Source organism: Anabrus simplex, chromosome 1 (genome assembly GCF_040414725.1).
Source record: "Anabrus simplex isolate iqAnaSimp1 chromosome 1, ASM4041472v1, whole genome shotgun sequence".
Lineage (NCBI taxonomy): Eukaryota > Metazoa > Arthropoda > Insecta > Orthoptera > Tettigoniidae > Anabrus > Anabrus simplex.
In genome coordinates this window covers 585,150,525-585,162,966 of record NC_090265.1, presented here as the reverse complement: position 1 = coordinate 585,162,966, position 12,442 = coordinate 585,150,525, and the positions used below count along the sequence as shown (strand labels likewise).

The 12,442-nt window shown below is 40.3% G+C and overlaps 1 protein-coding gene across 1 annotated transcript in view; it reads right to left on the bottom strand.

Annotated features, from left to right (window-relative positions):
- LOC136870482 (uncharacterized) overlaps nt 1-12,442 on the bottom strand; it is a 251,138-nt gene that overhangs the window by 159,966 nt on the left and 78,730 nt on the right. The window contains exon 5 of the mRNA XM_068227133.1: nt 10,957-11,139. Coding sequence (XP_068083234.1) covers nt 10,957-11,139 — 183 coding nt within the window. The remainder of the gene's footprint in view (nt 1-10,956; nt 11,140-12,442) is intronic.

The window sequence follows — 12,442 nt, the reverse complement described above, 5'->3', positions numbered from 1 at the left end:
TACTTTATGCCCATATCTCCTGGCTACTTCATCCACCATGTAAGCTGGACACTGGAACTTGTTTTGGTTCATAAGATGCACTAGATCCCTTTCCTCATATCATTGCGAACCGAAATCTTATGCTTCTTCAACCAATATCAGTTCGTTCTTTCTAGCCACCATTGCTGGTGCTTTGTCAAGAATGACTGAGTGGTACGGGGCATTGTCCACGATCATTACACTCCTTTCAAGCAAGTTACTCAGCAGTCTTTCCTCAAACCATTTCTGGAATGTGCCACGATTCATTTCCTCATAGTAATCTCCAGTTTTCTTAAACTGGAATGCATACAGGCAGTCTGGCACATAACCTTGTGGAGTGAATCTGCCGCCTTTCCCAACAGGTACTGGCACAGATCCTTCTATCTGTCCTGCCTTTGCCCCAGGAATGACAAACATTAACCCATGTTTCGTCCAGCTGTACAATAGAATCAAAATTCTCGTTAACAATACCCCTCAGAAATCTGCACTGCCAGACCACGATATCGCTTCTCTCCATCAGCACTCTTTGCCCATTAAGTTTTCTGTGCCTAAAACCCAGATCGGTAACTATTTTTCTATGGAAAGATTTGCTTCAACTGAAATGGTCACTGTTAAGAGAACAAAGCAATTTCTCAAGAGTAGGGTGTTTTTTCTATGGTATTAGGCGTAAAAATGCCTAAAAGGATTTAATTCCATTTCCGATTTAGGCTTATTCTTCCCTGGCGTTTCAAGTTTGGGCAGCCCCGCTGCTTGTTCCTTGACAAAGTACTTCTCCTTCCCAATGCTGTGCTCCTGTTAAACTTGGTCGCATAAGCTGTTCTCGGAAATTATTTCGAAACAGGTAAGAGAGGTGTGCAGATATCTTTCTCCCTCTCAAAATATTCAGTCACATTGAAAATAATTTCCCAGGCTTGGCTCCATAGTGAAGTACCTCATCCCAAAGAGCTTCATCCTTAGATGTAGGCATTGACATCACAGAATATAAAATTCATACATGGGCTAAAATTTGCCTACTGTGTAATTACCGAAGGAGAGCACTAATGTACCTTGCAACACACTCTTCACCACATATAATGCGCTATATCATTAAAAGATACTAAACAATAAATTTATGAACACTACACTATTCAATATAAACAAAACAGAAACTAGCACAAACACTGCCGTAAGAACTGATCATAGTACACACAGCTGATAGCACGTGGTTACAGTAAACAACAGATTGACAACACTGGTAACCAGAACTGAAGTCTAACGTGCACCATCGGAGTGACCGACTGCCGATTAATTACAACACCAATATAAATGGTCCGTTATTGCACATAAGAATCTTCCAGCCTCATTCCTGGTTGCCAGCGTCTTGCCCTCATGTGCTAGCTTGGGCTTGTCACTTGGTACCTAGCACACCTACCAAGACGCATGGCTAGTGCATACCGTGGAGGCCACTGCGTAGGCTACTTGAAGCCACCGGCACTGCCAATGCACTACGAGAGACCTTGTCTTACTACCTAAAATTAATGCCTGCTTGGCCATCAGATGATATAGATGTTGATTCCTATACGGAATCTGGAATATTTGTCCCGAATGAGCAAATTTACAACACAAATATAAATGGTCCATTATTGCACGCAACCTACGCAGTGGCCTCCCCGGTATGCACTAGCCACGCATCTTGGTAGGTGGTGCTAGGTACCAACTGACGAGCCCAACCTAGCAAACGAGGGCGAAACACTGGCAGCCAGGAATGAGTTGGCTGGAAGATGTATAATGTGCAATAACAGACCTTTTATATTGGTGTTGTAATTTTGCTCATTCAGGACAAATATTTCAGATTCCCTATGGGAATAAACATCTATATACCTAATAATTCACTTAGCCTCCGCTGTAAGGCGGCACTCAAATGTTAAGTTGAAACTCATAAGAACTGAACTATAGTTACTAGCACTTATCTGGCAGCACAGTGAGAAGGCTGATGCTAGAGGCTTGCTTCCGCTTATCTTGATGATGATGATGCTGCTGCTTGTTTAAAGGGGACTAACATCCAGTTCATCGGCCCCTAATGGTACGAAATGAGACTAAATGGAATGACAAATTAAAACTCCAAAATCCACCACTGACCAGAATTCAAAACTGAGGACGAAGAATGAATGGATGGATATGAATTTAAAACAATCAGTGGATCCGAAGGCAATGTCTCGCATTCACAGAAACTGATGTGAAATAATAGTATTACTGACCAAGGGACTGCGACTATAGCACAATACTGAATAGATGATAGTCTAAAGGGGTCCAAAATCCAAGTCATCGGCCCCTCATAATGGTACTTGTTACGGAGCTACCCGTGGACCAGCAGAGGTGAAAGAAGGTGCCGGGGTGAATGGGTCTAACTTCAATGTCACGAATCGATTTAAAACTTTAACAAAGGTTATATTTCTTTAGAATCTCAAAAATCAACAAAAAACAATATAACAGGTCCCATAGGCAAGTTAGAAATAAGTCAAGTAAAATACAATGTAGTGAATTCTACAAGCCCAGGGCTTCAAGCCCCTCGCTTTACATTTCCTGAGCTACACGCTCAAATTTACTAAGATCACAACTTTACTTAAGGGCAGAAATCCCCTAATACATGGAGCCCTTGCTCCAGAAATTACAATATCAGGCCTCCTAGAGGCACTTTTACAACACTTGAAAAAGAGCTAACGTGCTCTCAGTTCTCACGCCTATTCAAGGCAATATCAGAAAAATTACAATTACTTGCCATCTAGGCACAACTTACAAAAATGAAACAGGGGTATCTTGTACCCAACCTATTGGGCCTTTGCGGAAAGAATCAGGTTAAGTTAATGGCCCAAAACACAAATTGAATGGAGGCGAGTACTTGCACTCCTAGAAATGAATTCGTAAAACCTAAAGGGCACTAGGCCGATTACACAGGGGCTATTCCCTAACTATGGGGGCAACTCGTATAAGTATAAATTAAAACATTACTGAAGGGAAGAAAACCAGTTACAAAACGTAGTCGCCTCAAACCAATATGAAGGGGAGCTGGAGAAGGTACATCACTCTCTATCCCCGATTCACAGTTAAAGATTTTATGAAGTTATTCCATAAGCCAGCAAAAGTTACATTTTCAGAGTAGAGGAGGTTACATAGTGAAAGTTTTGGACCTCTCCCTCAGGTTAAACTGCAGAGCTAGTAAGAAATAAAGATGTTAATTGGCCATTACCTTGTCGGTGTACTGCTACCTGATGAAAGAGGCGCCTCCCGCCTCCTGCTTGACACACACACTAGTTCAGATGACGATAAATTGGCCAAGAGCCGTGAAAATCCGCAGTTTATAAACCCTCAGGGAAAGTTCGAGACCTTTCATGAATAAACCAGCCATACCCTCTCACTTTATTGGTGAATTTAAAGGTTACACTCAAAATCGAGGAAGAAGCCTGTGATTGGCAGAAAATTAATTACAGAAATTCGTGATTGGCTAAATTCAAAACTGGCGGAAAGAAAAGGTAAATATTGCCAACCCAAAAATAAGGAACATTAATTAGTTTTAAAAAAAACTTCTGAATACAAAACTTCTTTAAATCAAAGTTCATCCACTTCGCACCAGGGTGCATGATCATAGTTTTTGTAGTGACATCTGTTGAAGAAAGTCCAAACTTCAGGATGAAGGGCAAACAAAACAAGTAGAAATTCATACAGTACTGGAAACTTCACAATAACAAAATTATGTCAAATTACTGTAGTGACATCTTCTGAGTAAAGGTTTAAGTAGGTCTAGTTTCAAGTTCACTGTTTCTCCTGTAGAGGAGTTTTTTTTTTTTTTTTTTTTGGCACAAGATTTAAATGCGCAGCGTTGGGGTGTACCTCCTGGTACAGTACTTCCCACTAAGAAAGAAGAACCATGGTATTTGTCATGTTGCGGTACTAATCAAAAGTAGTGTAAGTACTGTAGATATACTCATTTTCAAAACTGCCCCACTCCTTGGCTGAGTGGACAGCGTTGAGGCCTTCGGTTCACAGGGTTCTGGGGTCGATTCCAGGCTGGGTCAGGGATTTTAATTCTGTGTGATTAATTCATCTGGCTCGGGGACAGTTTGTTTCTGTTTGTCCCAACACTCTCCTCTTCATATTCACTTAACACACCACATTACCAACCACAACAGGAACACGCAATAGTAATTACATCCCTACACACGGGGTTGGCATTAGGAAGGGCATCCAGCCGTAAAACAGGGTCAAATCCACATGTGCGACACAGTTCGCACCCACAACCGCACAGGTGTGGGAAAAGCGGTAGAAGAAGATAATCCTTTTAAAAGCGCATTTTTATTATTTCACCCCCTTAAGTGGATTTTCAATAAAAGTGTTCACTTATTTTTATAAGAGATTCCAAGTACCAGTTTTAACGTCCATAATATCTTCAGTTTTTGAGATATATGTATCCTCACAAAGAATTCAACTTCTTCCTCACTTCTTTTCATCCCCAACCCTTAAGAGGATTTTCTGAAAACAAAAATTTATGCTCTTATTTTTAAAGGAGATTCCAAATACCAATTTTCATGTCTAACATGTTAGGTTTTTTTGATATGTTGTAGATAATCTTGCTGCTGTAAGAATACTGGAGCTGACGTTGCCATGGATACGGCAGTTCATTTCTTTATCCGATCCCTAGAGCAGGGGTAGTGTGGTCCCAATATCTCCGTAACAGTTGATTTTAAGGCTTTAAAACATGGTTTATCGGGCCCATAGGGCTTACTGAGTTTTGTTCTTTGCGTCAAGGGGCTTAAATTGAGCTTTGTCCCGTCCTTGTACGACAAATTCGATATTCCGCCTATGTTAGCCTAGTATTTTTATACATCCCCTCTGCATCTCTACGTGCTGCTTCTGTCGCGTTTGTCGAAACTTGAATGGTCAGTTCCGGTCAGTACAGCTGTGAAGTTGCACTTGACAGGTTTCGTATTTAAAATGCCGGGTAAAAGGAAAGAAAGTGTGCCTCTTAAAGGAAAGAAGAGCATATAAAAGTCGTATTCATTAGAAACAAAGTCAGAAGTTTTGGATTGCTATGAGGAAAGTGAGCGTATTGTTGACATTCAGCGTGCTTTGAGAATCCACTGAGAACTATTTGCGACAATGAGGAATTATTTTAAAAAAATATTCAATTTTCAACTAACTTAAGTGTGACTAGAGTGACCAAATCTCACTCAAAAGCGATGGAAAGGATGGAAAAACTGCTAAGCCGTTGGATTGAGTATCACAACCAACAACATATACCACTGTCTGGAGCTGCTATTCAAACTAAAGCCAAGAGCTTGTATGCAGAGTTAACGAAAGAAGAGGATGATCAAATAACTTTCTCCGCGAGCTCAGGTTGATTTGACCGCTTCAAGCATCTTTTGGCTTTCACAATATTAAAATGACAGGAGAGGCAGCTGTGGCAGATAAAGCTGGAGCAGATAGATATAAAAACAGGTCTAAAAAATTGTGACAGGGAAAGGCTATAATGCAAAGCAGGTTTTCAACCTTGATAAAACTAGCTTATTTTCAAAACGAATGACTAGCTGCACGTTCAATTTTATTGAAGAAAAAGCAGCACCAGGATTTAAGGCTGCCAAGGAACGATGCACCCTTCTTGTCAGAGGAAATGCTGCAGGAGACTGCAACTCAATACACCTTATGATCTACCACTCAAAATCCTAGGGCATTAAAAGGTTTTGACAAGAACAGGCTGAGAGTCCACTGGAAATGGAATTTTAAAAAAAGTTTGAATGACTTCTGCTATTTTTAGTGACTATTTTGTTAATGAACTGAGTACAGAATTGAAGGCCTACTGTGAGAAACAAAAAATTCCATTCAAAATTCTTCTCCTCCTTGATAATGTTCCCAGCCACCCACCCACTTTCCATTACTGATTCAAATAAAAACATTTAAGTCCTATAGAACATCTCAAAATGAACTATAGGAATAAGAACATTTTCATCTTAACGGACAGCCAAGCGGCCATTAAGGCACTAGAGGCAGTCCGGATAATAATCTGGAATTGTCTGGTATTACCACTGACTTCTCCTGAAGCTCTCAAAGTACAACATTGTCAAAATAATATGGGTACCAGGGCATGCAGATACGGGGCAGAGAAACATTTTGTAGGCCCAGAACCTGTATGCGGGATTTCCTATGGACAAGCCGGATACTACATAGGAAAATGGATACGAAAGAAAGAAAGAAAGAAAGAAAGAAAGAAAGAAAGAAAGAAAGGGAAAACTGGGAAAATACTACAGGAACTGATAAAAGGACCAAACAAGAAGCATAATGAAGAACTGTTGTAACTCAGCAGAGAAAATATAAGATGGATAGTAGAACTGTTGACAGAACACTCATCTGAAAAAACACCTACAGAGAATAACTGGAGTAATAAGAGACAACATATGTAGGAAATGCAACTAAGCAGAGGAATCAGCTTAACGCATACTTTTCGAATGTGAGGAGGTGGGTAGAATCAGACTGTCCACTCTAGGACTATCAGGTGAAGAGAGAGAAAAAAACCAAGACGACCCAATAAGAACAACCTGCAGCTTTGTGAAGGGAGCAGGTATATCTAGGTGGGAATGAAGGAAAAACATGGTAACAAAATATCTTAGAGGTCGACGCTAATTAGTAACTAATATTTAGAGGCCCCATGAAGAAAAGAAGAAGAATGTGCCCATGAACAACACTTCCACACCATTTACCGTATACAGTAGAACCTCAATTATACGTTCCCGGAAACTACGTTTTCCCGTATTATTCGTTCAAATTACGTGGTCCCGCGAGCATCCTAATTAAATCACGTTGTAAAAATCCCGCATTATCTGTTCCTCGAAGAAACAATTTCCCGGATCAACCGTCCATAAATTTCAGTCCCATCAACGCTAAATCCTCGATCACGCGTTTTCCAAGAAACTGTATCTTACGAAAGGACGGCTACGGCACGGATCTTGATGTTGACATCCCGTCATTGGGGTAATTTGAAGAAGTACCGGTACTGTACTGGAAAAGCAATCGGCGGTGAACTTGCATAAGGGATCATCTTAGCATCGCATTTGGGTAGTATTGTTTAAAGAATCCTCTGAAATCATACAGCAGAGAGTGCCCTCGACAATTTGAAGGAGACAGAACGTATTTCGGCAGCTCTATTTGAAGATGGAACGAATTTCGTAAAATGTTCGTACTTGCAAAACGTCTACATTATGTCCAGGGTTAGATGTAAACTTTTTTTACTTTTTTTTTTTCAAGTGTGTCGCCGAGCAGGTTTCCGGCATTTCCCTCAGGGTACTGTATAGTCACTGGGCTTTCAGGCAGGAATCGAAACTCTCCTTCTTAAGTAACACAAATTTAGTATTTTAATATTATCGTATACGATTATGTTATCGAGACCTGGACAGATGTTGCACCTTACATATGTACAAAAAGCCATGGGAGGTTTTGGGATTGCGTATTACTATTTTGGTCCTAATATAAGACTGGGAATTTCACATTTTTGTGTTAAAATGTTATAAAAGCCGCAGTCGTTTTATTTGCGCACCTTATATTTAAAAACTTTGTATCTCGCACTCGTGCCGACTTGTACAGCGAGAGCGCTTTCCAGCCGAGTTCAAGGTTGCGAATAATCGTAATTTTGGAAGTGTTAATGACATTTTTCCTCTTTCCAATTTGATTGTGAGTAGTGATGGGCAGAACTAAATATAATGCATTCGAGAACTTGAGGATTGTTACTTTCGAAACCATATTCTCGCGTTCAACATAACCTTTAAAAGTCGATGTAGGCTAGGCCTAATTTACGCGGTACAAGATTTCCATAAACTGACTAGGAACAGTACACCGGTGACCAAATTACAATGGAAGATTAAAAAAAGAAGAAAAGGATTTTGCCATCATGTTGGACGCTTTTGTATCTAATGTGCTTTATTTTATTAGATTGGAGAATGAAAAACTACTTGTGGTCGATAGTTGTTTGGCTTCGCGTTACGGGTATTACTAATAGATTTTTCGAAGAGTTTGGCTGATCAAAGTTGCTGAACTGAAAGAAGTTTTCAAAGGAATATGACAAAGTTTTCAGACGAAACTGACGAAGATTCCCCAGTAAAACTGAATGTAAAGTTTCGAGATTTTAAAGTCGCGTACCGGTGATTAACGTTTGAAGCCAGCCACGCGGTCTAACTTGCCTGCCTCTCACCCGGAGGGCCCGAATTCGATTACTGGCCAGGTCAGGCATTTTTACCTGGATATGAGTTAGGGCTGGTGTCAAGTTCATTAATTCTACGATTACCTTTCATTGAGGAGCTATTTAATGGCAATATGACAGCTCCGGTCTAGAGAGCCAGGAATAACGGCCGAGAGGATTTGTCACACTGACCATGCGTCACCTCGTATCTACAGGCCTTCGGGCGGTCGCTTGATAGGTGGAAGGCCCATTGAGGCTGCAGTTTGGTTTGGTTTAGGGGTGTTTGTAAGATTACTAGTATACACATTTCATTTTTTGTGATGTTTAGCCAAATTGTTGATGGTTCATTCGTTCCCGGATTTTCCGTTTTCCCGTGTTGTACGATTTTTTCCGTGGTCCCTCGAAAAACGGAGAATCGAGGTTCCACTGTAATCCTGAATACCAGCCACACTTCTCTCCCCAAGATATTGGTTCTAAATCTTGGGAGCAGGTCATATTCAAGCTGTTCATTCTCGTTAATATTTACTATGTTTACATGGATATTGAAATAGATCTGAATACGGTTACCGTACTCAATACACCACATGTAAACTGGCATTCAGGTCTTGTGTTTTAGTTGCGTTCTAGAACACGAGATTGATTTTTTCTCAATACGGTTAGTGTCATGTAAACGCGAAATGTAGGTAATGAAATACGGTAAATCAAAGAATATGGATAAATATGCGGTAAATATGAAATCCGCTGCTGCGGATGCTCAATCGTCAGTGGTTTCACAAGTGTTGCCGGCATGCTGTGTGTGCGAATAGCTGACCTCGCGGATATTGTACTTCGCAAGAGTCGACACCGTTGGTTACAGAAGTCTACCTCGCTCACATTCAAGTTCCGTATCTGTGTCGTGAAAGTGCTGTCTTGATAGTAAGCCATGGATTCAAAACCGTGCCTGCGGTCATTTAACGTGCGTGCGAAACTTAAAGTTGTAAGCGAAGCTGAAATATACGGAAATCGTGCCGTTGGCAGGAAGTATGATATTGATGAATCGTGTATTCATGATTGGCGGAAGAAGGAAAAGCTTCTAAAAAGTAACTGCGATCACAGAGCGTTCCGCGGGCGGAGTGCAGTGTTTCCGGAAATTGAAGAACGACTCCACAAATTTGTGACAGAAAAACGTGAGTTAGAATATGGTGTATCTAGTGAAATGTGCCAATTGAAAGCACCAGAGATCTCAAAAGAACTCAAAACAACGGTTTTACTGCAAGCAGCAGATGGATCCGAAACTTATCGGAGAAAGGGATTGTGCATTCGGAGACGTACATCTATTTCACACCTCCCTGGGGCATATGAAGAAAAATGAACGGCCTTTCGGCGTCACATTATTCATATGAGGAAGCAAAATTCTTATTTGCCATCACAAATTGAGAATGCTGACCAGACACCTGTCTATTTTGAGATGCCATTGGAGAATACAGTGAATATGAAGTGTTCTAAAAGTGTAAACATCAGAACAAGAGATAACAAAAAGCAACAATGCACGGTAATGTTGTGCATATTAGCGGATGGAACCAAACTCCCTCCATGTGCAGTTCTGAAAAGGAAAACGCTTCCGGAAGGAAACTTGCCGTCCTATGTTGTTAGAACACACGAGTCTGGCTGGATGACCAGTGTGTTAGTTGAGAACTGGGTGAAGTGCATTTCGCAGCGTTGCCCAGGAGCTTGGTTACAAAAACCAAACATGGTTGTGTTGGACAGTTACCGAGGACATACAACTGAAGCCATAAAAGATATGAGGAAAGGAAAAACGGATCTTGCAATAATACCCGGAGGACTCACTTCTATTCTACAGCCGTTGGATGTGTGCGTGAATCGGCTTTCAAAACTGCAATGAAACAGTTGTACACTGAATGGATGCCTGATGGCGATCGCGCGTTAACACCAACTGGATGAGTGAAGAGGCCTGAAGTGGGACTAATATGCAGGTGGAACAAGACTGTATGGGCGTGCACATCTAACGATCTAGTTTCCAAAAGCTTCAAGAAACGTATCATTTTAAATTCAGTGGATGGTATCGAGGACAACTATTTGTGGAAACATGCCAGCAACAAAAGTTCCTATGGTGAAACTTCAGATGACGACAGTGAATTGTGAATGATCGGAGTATTGGACCGATTTTATTTACGATTTTTGTGATGATTTTATTAACTGTAAGCTGTTTGAAATTATATTTGTGGTATATTTGAAAAAAATTAAATAGGTATGTAAGTTATTTTATTTTTTTCCGTATTCTCCTGTCTTAAATTTAGGGTACGGGTCTTATTCGGTGGCGGGTGGTATTCAGGATTATATGATATAACAGGAATTGGCTGCATAAGTAATGGCATTAGTAGCATTGCTCATACGTCAGCCACTTGCATACTGTCAAAGCAAAGGATAAGACAGACAAAAATGAAAGTAAACTTGATCCAGCCCATACCAGAATATACAGTACTCTACCTCACCAGACATGGATCTGGTCACATTACAGTACAATAGTGCAAGTGTTTGAAGATAAACCTGAAAATCATTTTGTTACTAAACAAAGTGCAATGTGAGAAAATTTCGGAGATTGAAAAGTTTCATGAATGCTTACGTTGTGGAGCAATTACTGCTTAAACTGTTGGTGTCTTAATAGAGCCATTTTTTTACAGCAATAAATGCAAAAAGAATGCTAAGTTGTATTAAATAATGAAATAAATCCACACTACCTGCAATTGAGCATCTCCACCTGCAAGTGCAGTCCTTTTTGCAGCCGTCCATAATTTCATAGCTTCCTTCTGTTCTAATGGAAAAAAGGCAGCTGAAAGGGCAGTGCATATCAATGCCTTCTGAAAATTTTTTGCCTCAATGTATGAACGAGCCAGATTTAGCAGATTTCTCCGAAGCATCTCCTAATTAAAACAAAACAGTTTCATTAATAATATAATTCCTTTTCATGATAAACGTTTAAGTGTGAACAATCACGCAGTACAACAGATCATTCAAAATCATGCAAGGCATATTTCCACCATTACTGAACAAAAAAGTTCAAAATATCTGTCTTTTCAACAACTAGAACATACCGATGATGATGGTGCTTGTTTAAAGGGGCTTAGTATCTAGGTCATTGGCCCCTAATGGTACCAAATGAGATGAAATGTACTTACAATTTAAAAGTTCAAAATCGTCCACTGACCAGAATAAAAAAATATGATGAAAATAAATGGATGGATATGAATTTAAAACAATCAGTGGATCTGATTCGCAATGCCCCACCTTCCCAGAAACTATCATAAACAAAGAAAGGAATAGAATTTAGTAATTTAATAGATTATATACTTACCAGATATTGTAATAGGAATTGAATCATGGCTGAGAAATGGTATAACGGATGCAGAAATTTTCTCACGGAACTGGAGTGTGTATCGTAGAGATACGATAGGAATGGTAGGAGGGGGAGTATTCGTTCTGCCAAAAGAAGAATTTGTAAGCCACGAAAAAGTTAAAGATAACAAACATGAAATTCTAGGTGTAAGGCTCATCTCTAAAGATAATAATAGGCAACTTGATGTCTTTGGAGTGTACAGACCAGGAAACTGTAGCGCTGGCGCCGATTCAGAATTATCTGATAAGATAATCAGCTATGTGGGGAAAAAATATGGAAAGGAACGTGACTGTAGCGGGGGATCTCAATTTACGATAAAGATGTCGATTCACATAGAGAACCTGAAATGAAAAATGAAAAATCTGCAACCTGTTTTCCAGTCATTGACCGGGTCAGGGATGTAATGAATGAAGCACATATAGGCTATTAGTACGATGGGGTCGCCACTCCCAAAGTGATTTATTAATGAATGATAGATGAAATGAAATGCGAATGGAGAGTGTTGCTGGAATGAAAGATGACAGGGAAAACCGGAGTACCCGGAGAAAAACCTGTCCCGCCTCCGTTTTGTCCAGCACAAATCTCACATGGAGTGACCGGGATTTGAACCACAGTATCCAGTGGTGAGAGGCCGACGCGCTGCCGTCTGAGCCACGGAGGCTCCAGAGAACCTGAAATATTTGTTTCAAATGAGTAAATCTCAATTTACCATATGTCAATTGGGAAGATTTTGCAAATGACAGGAAGCATGACAAAGAAATGGCAGGCAAGTTAATATGGGAAAGACAGCTGATTCAGAAAGTGATGGAACCACTAGAGGGAAGAATATT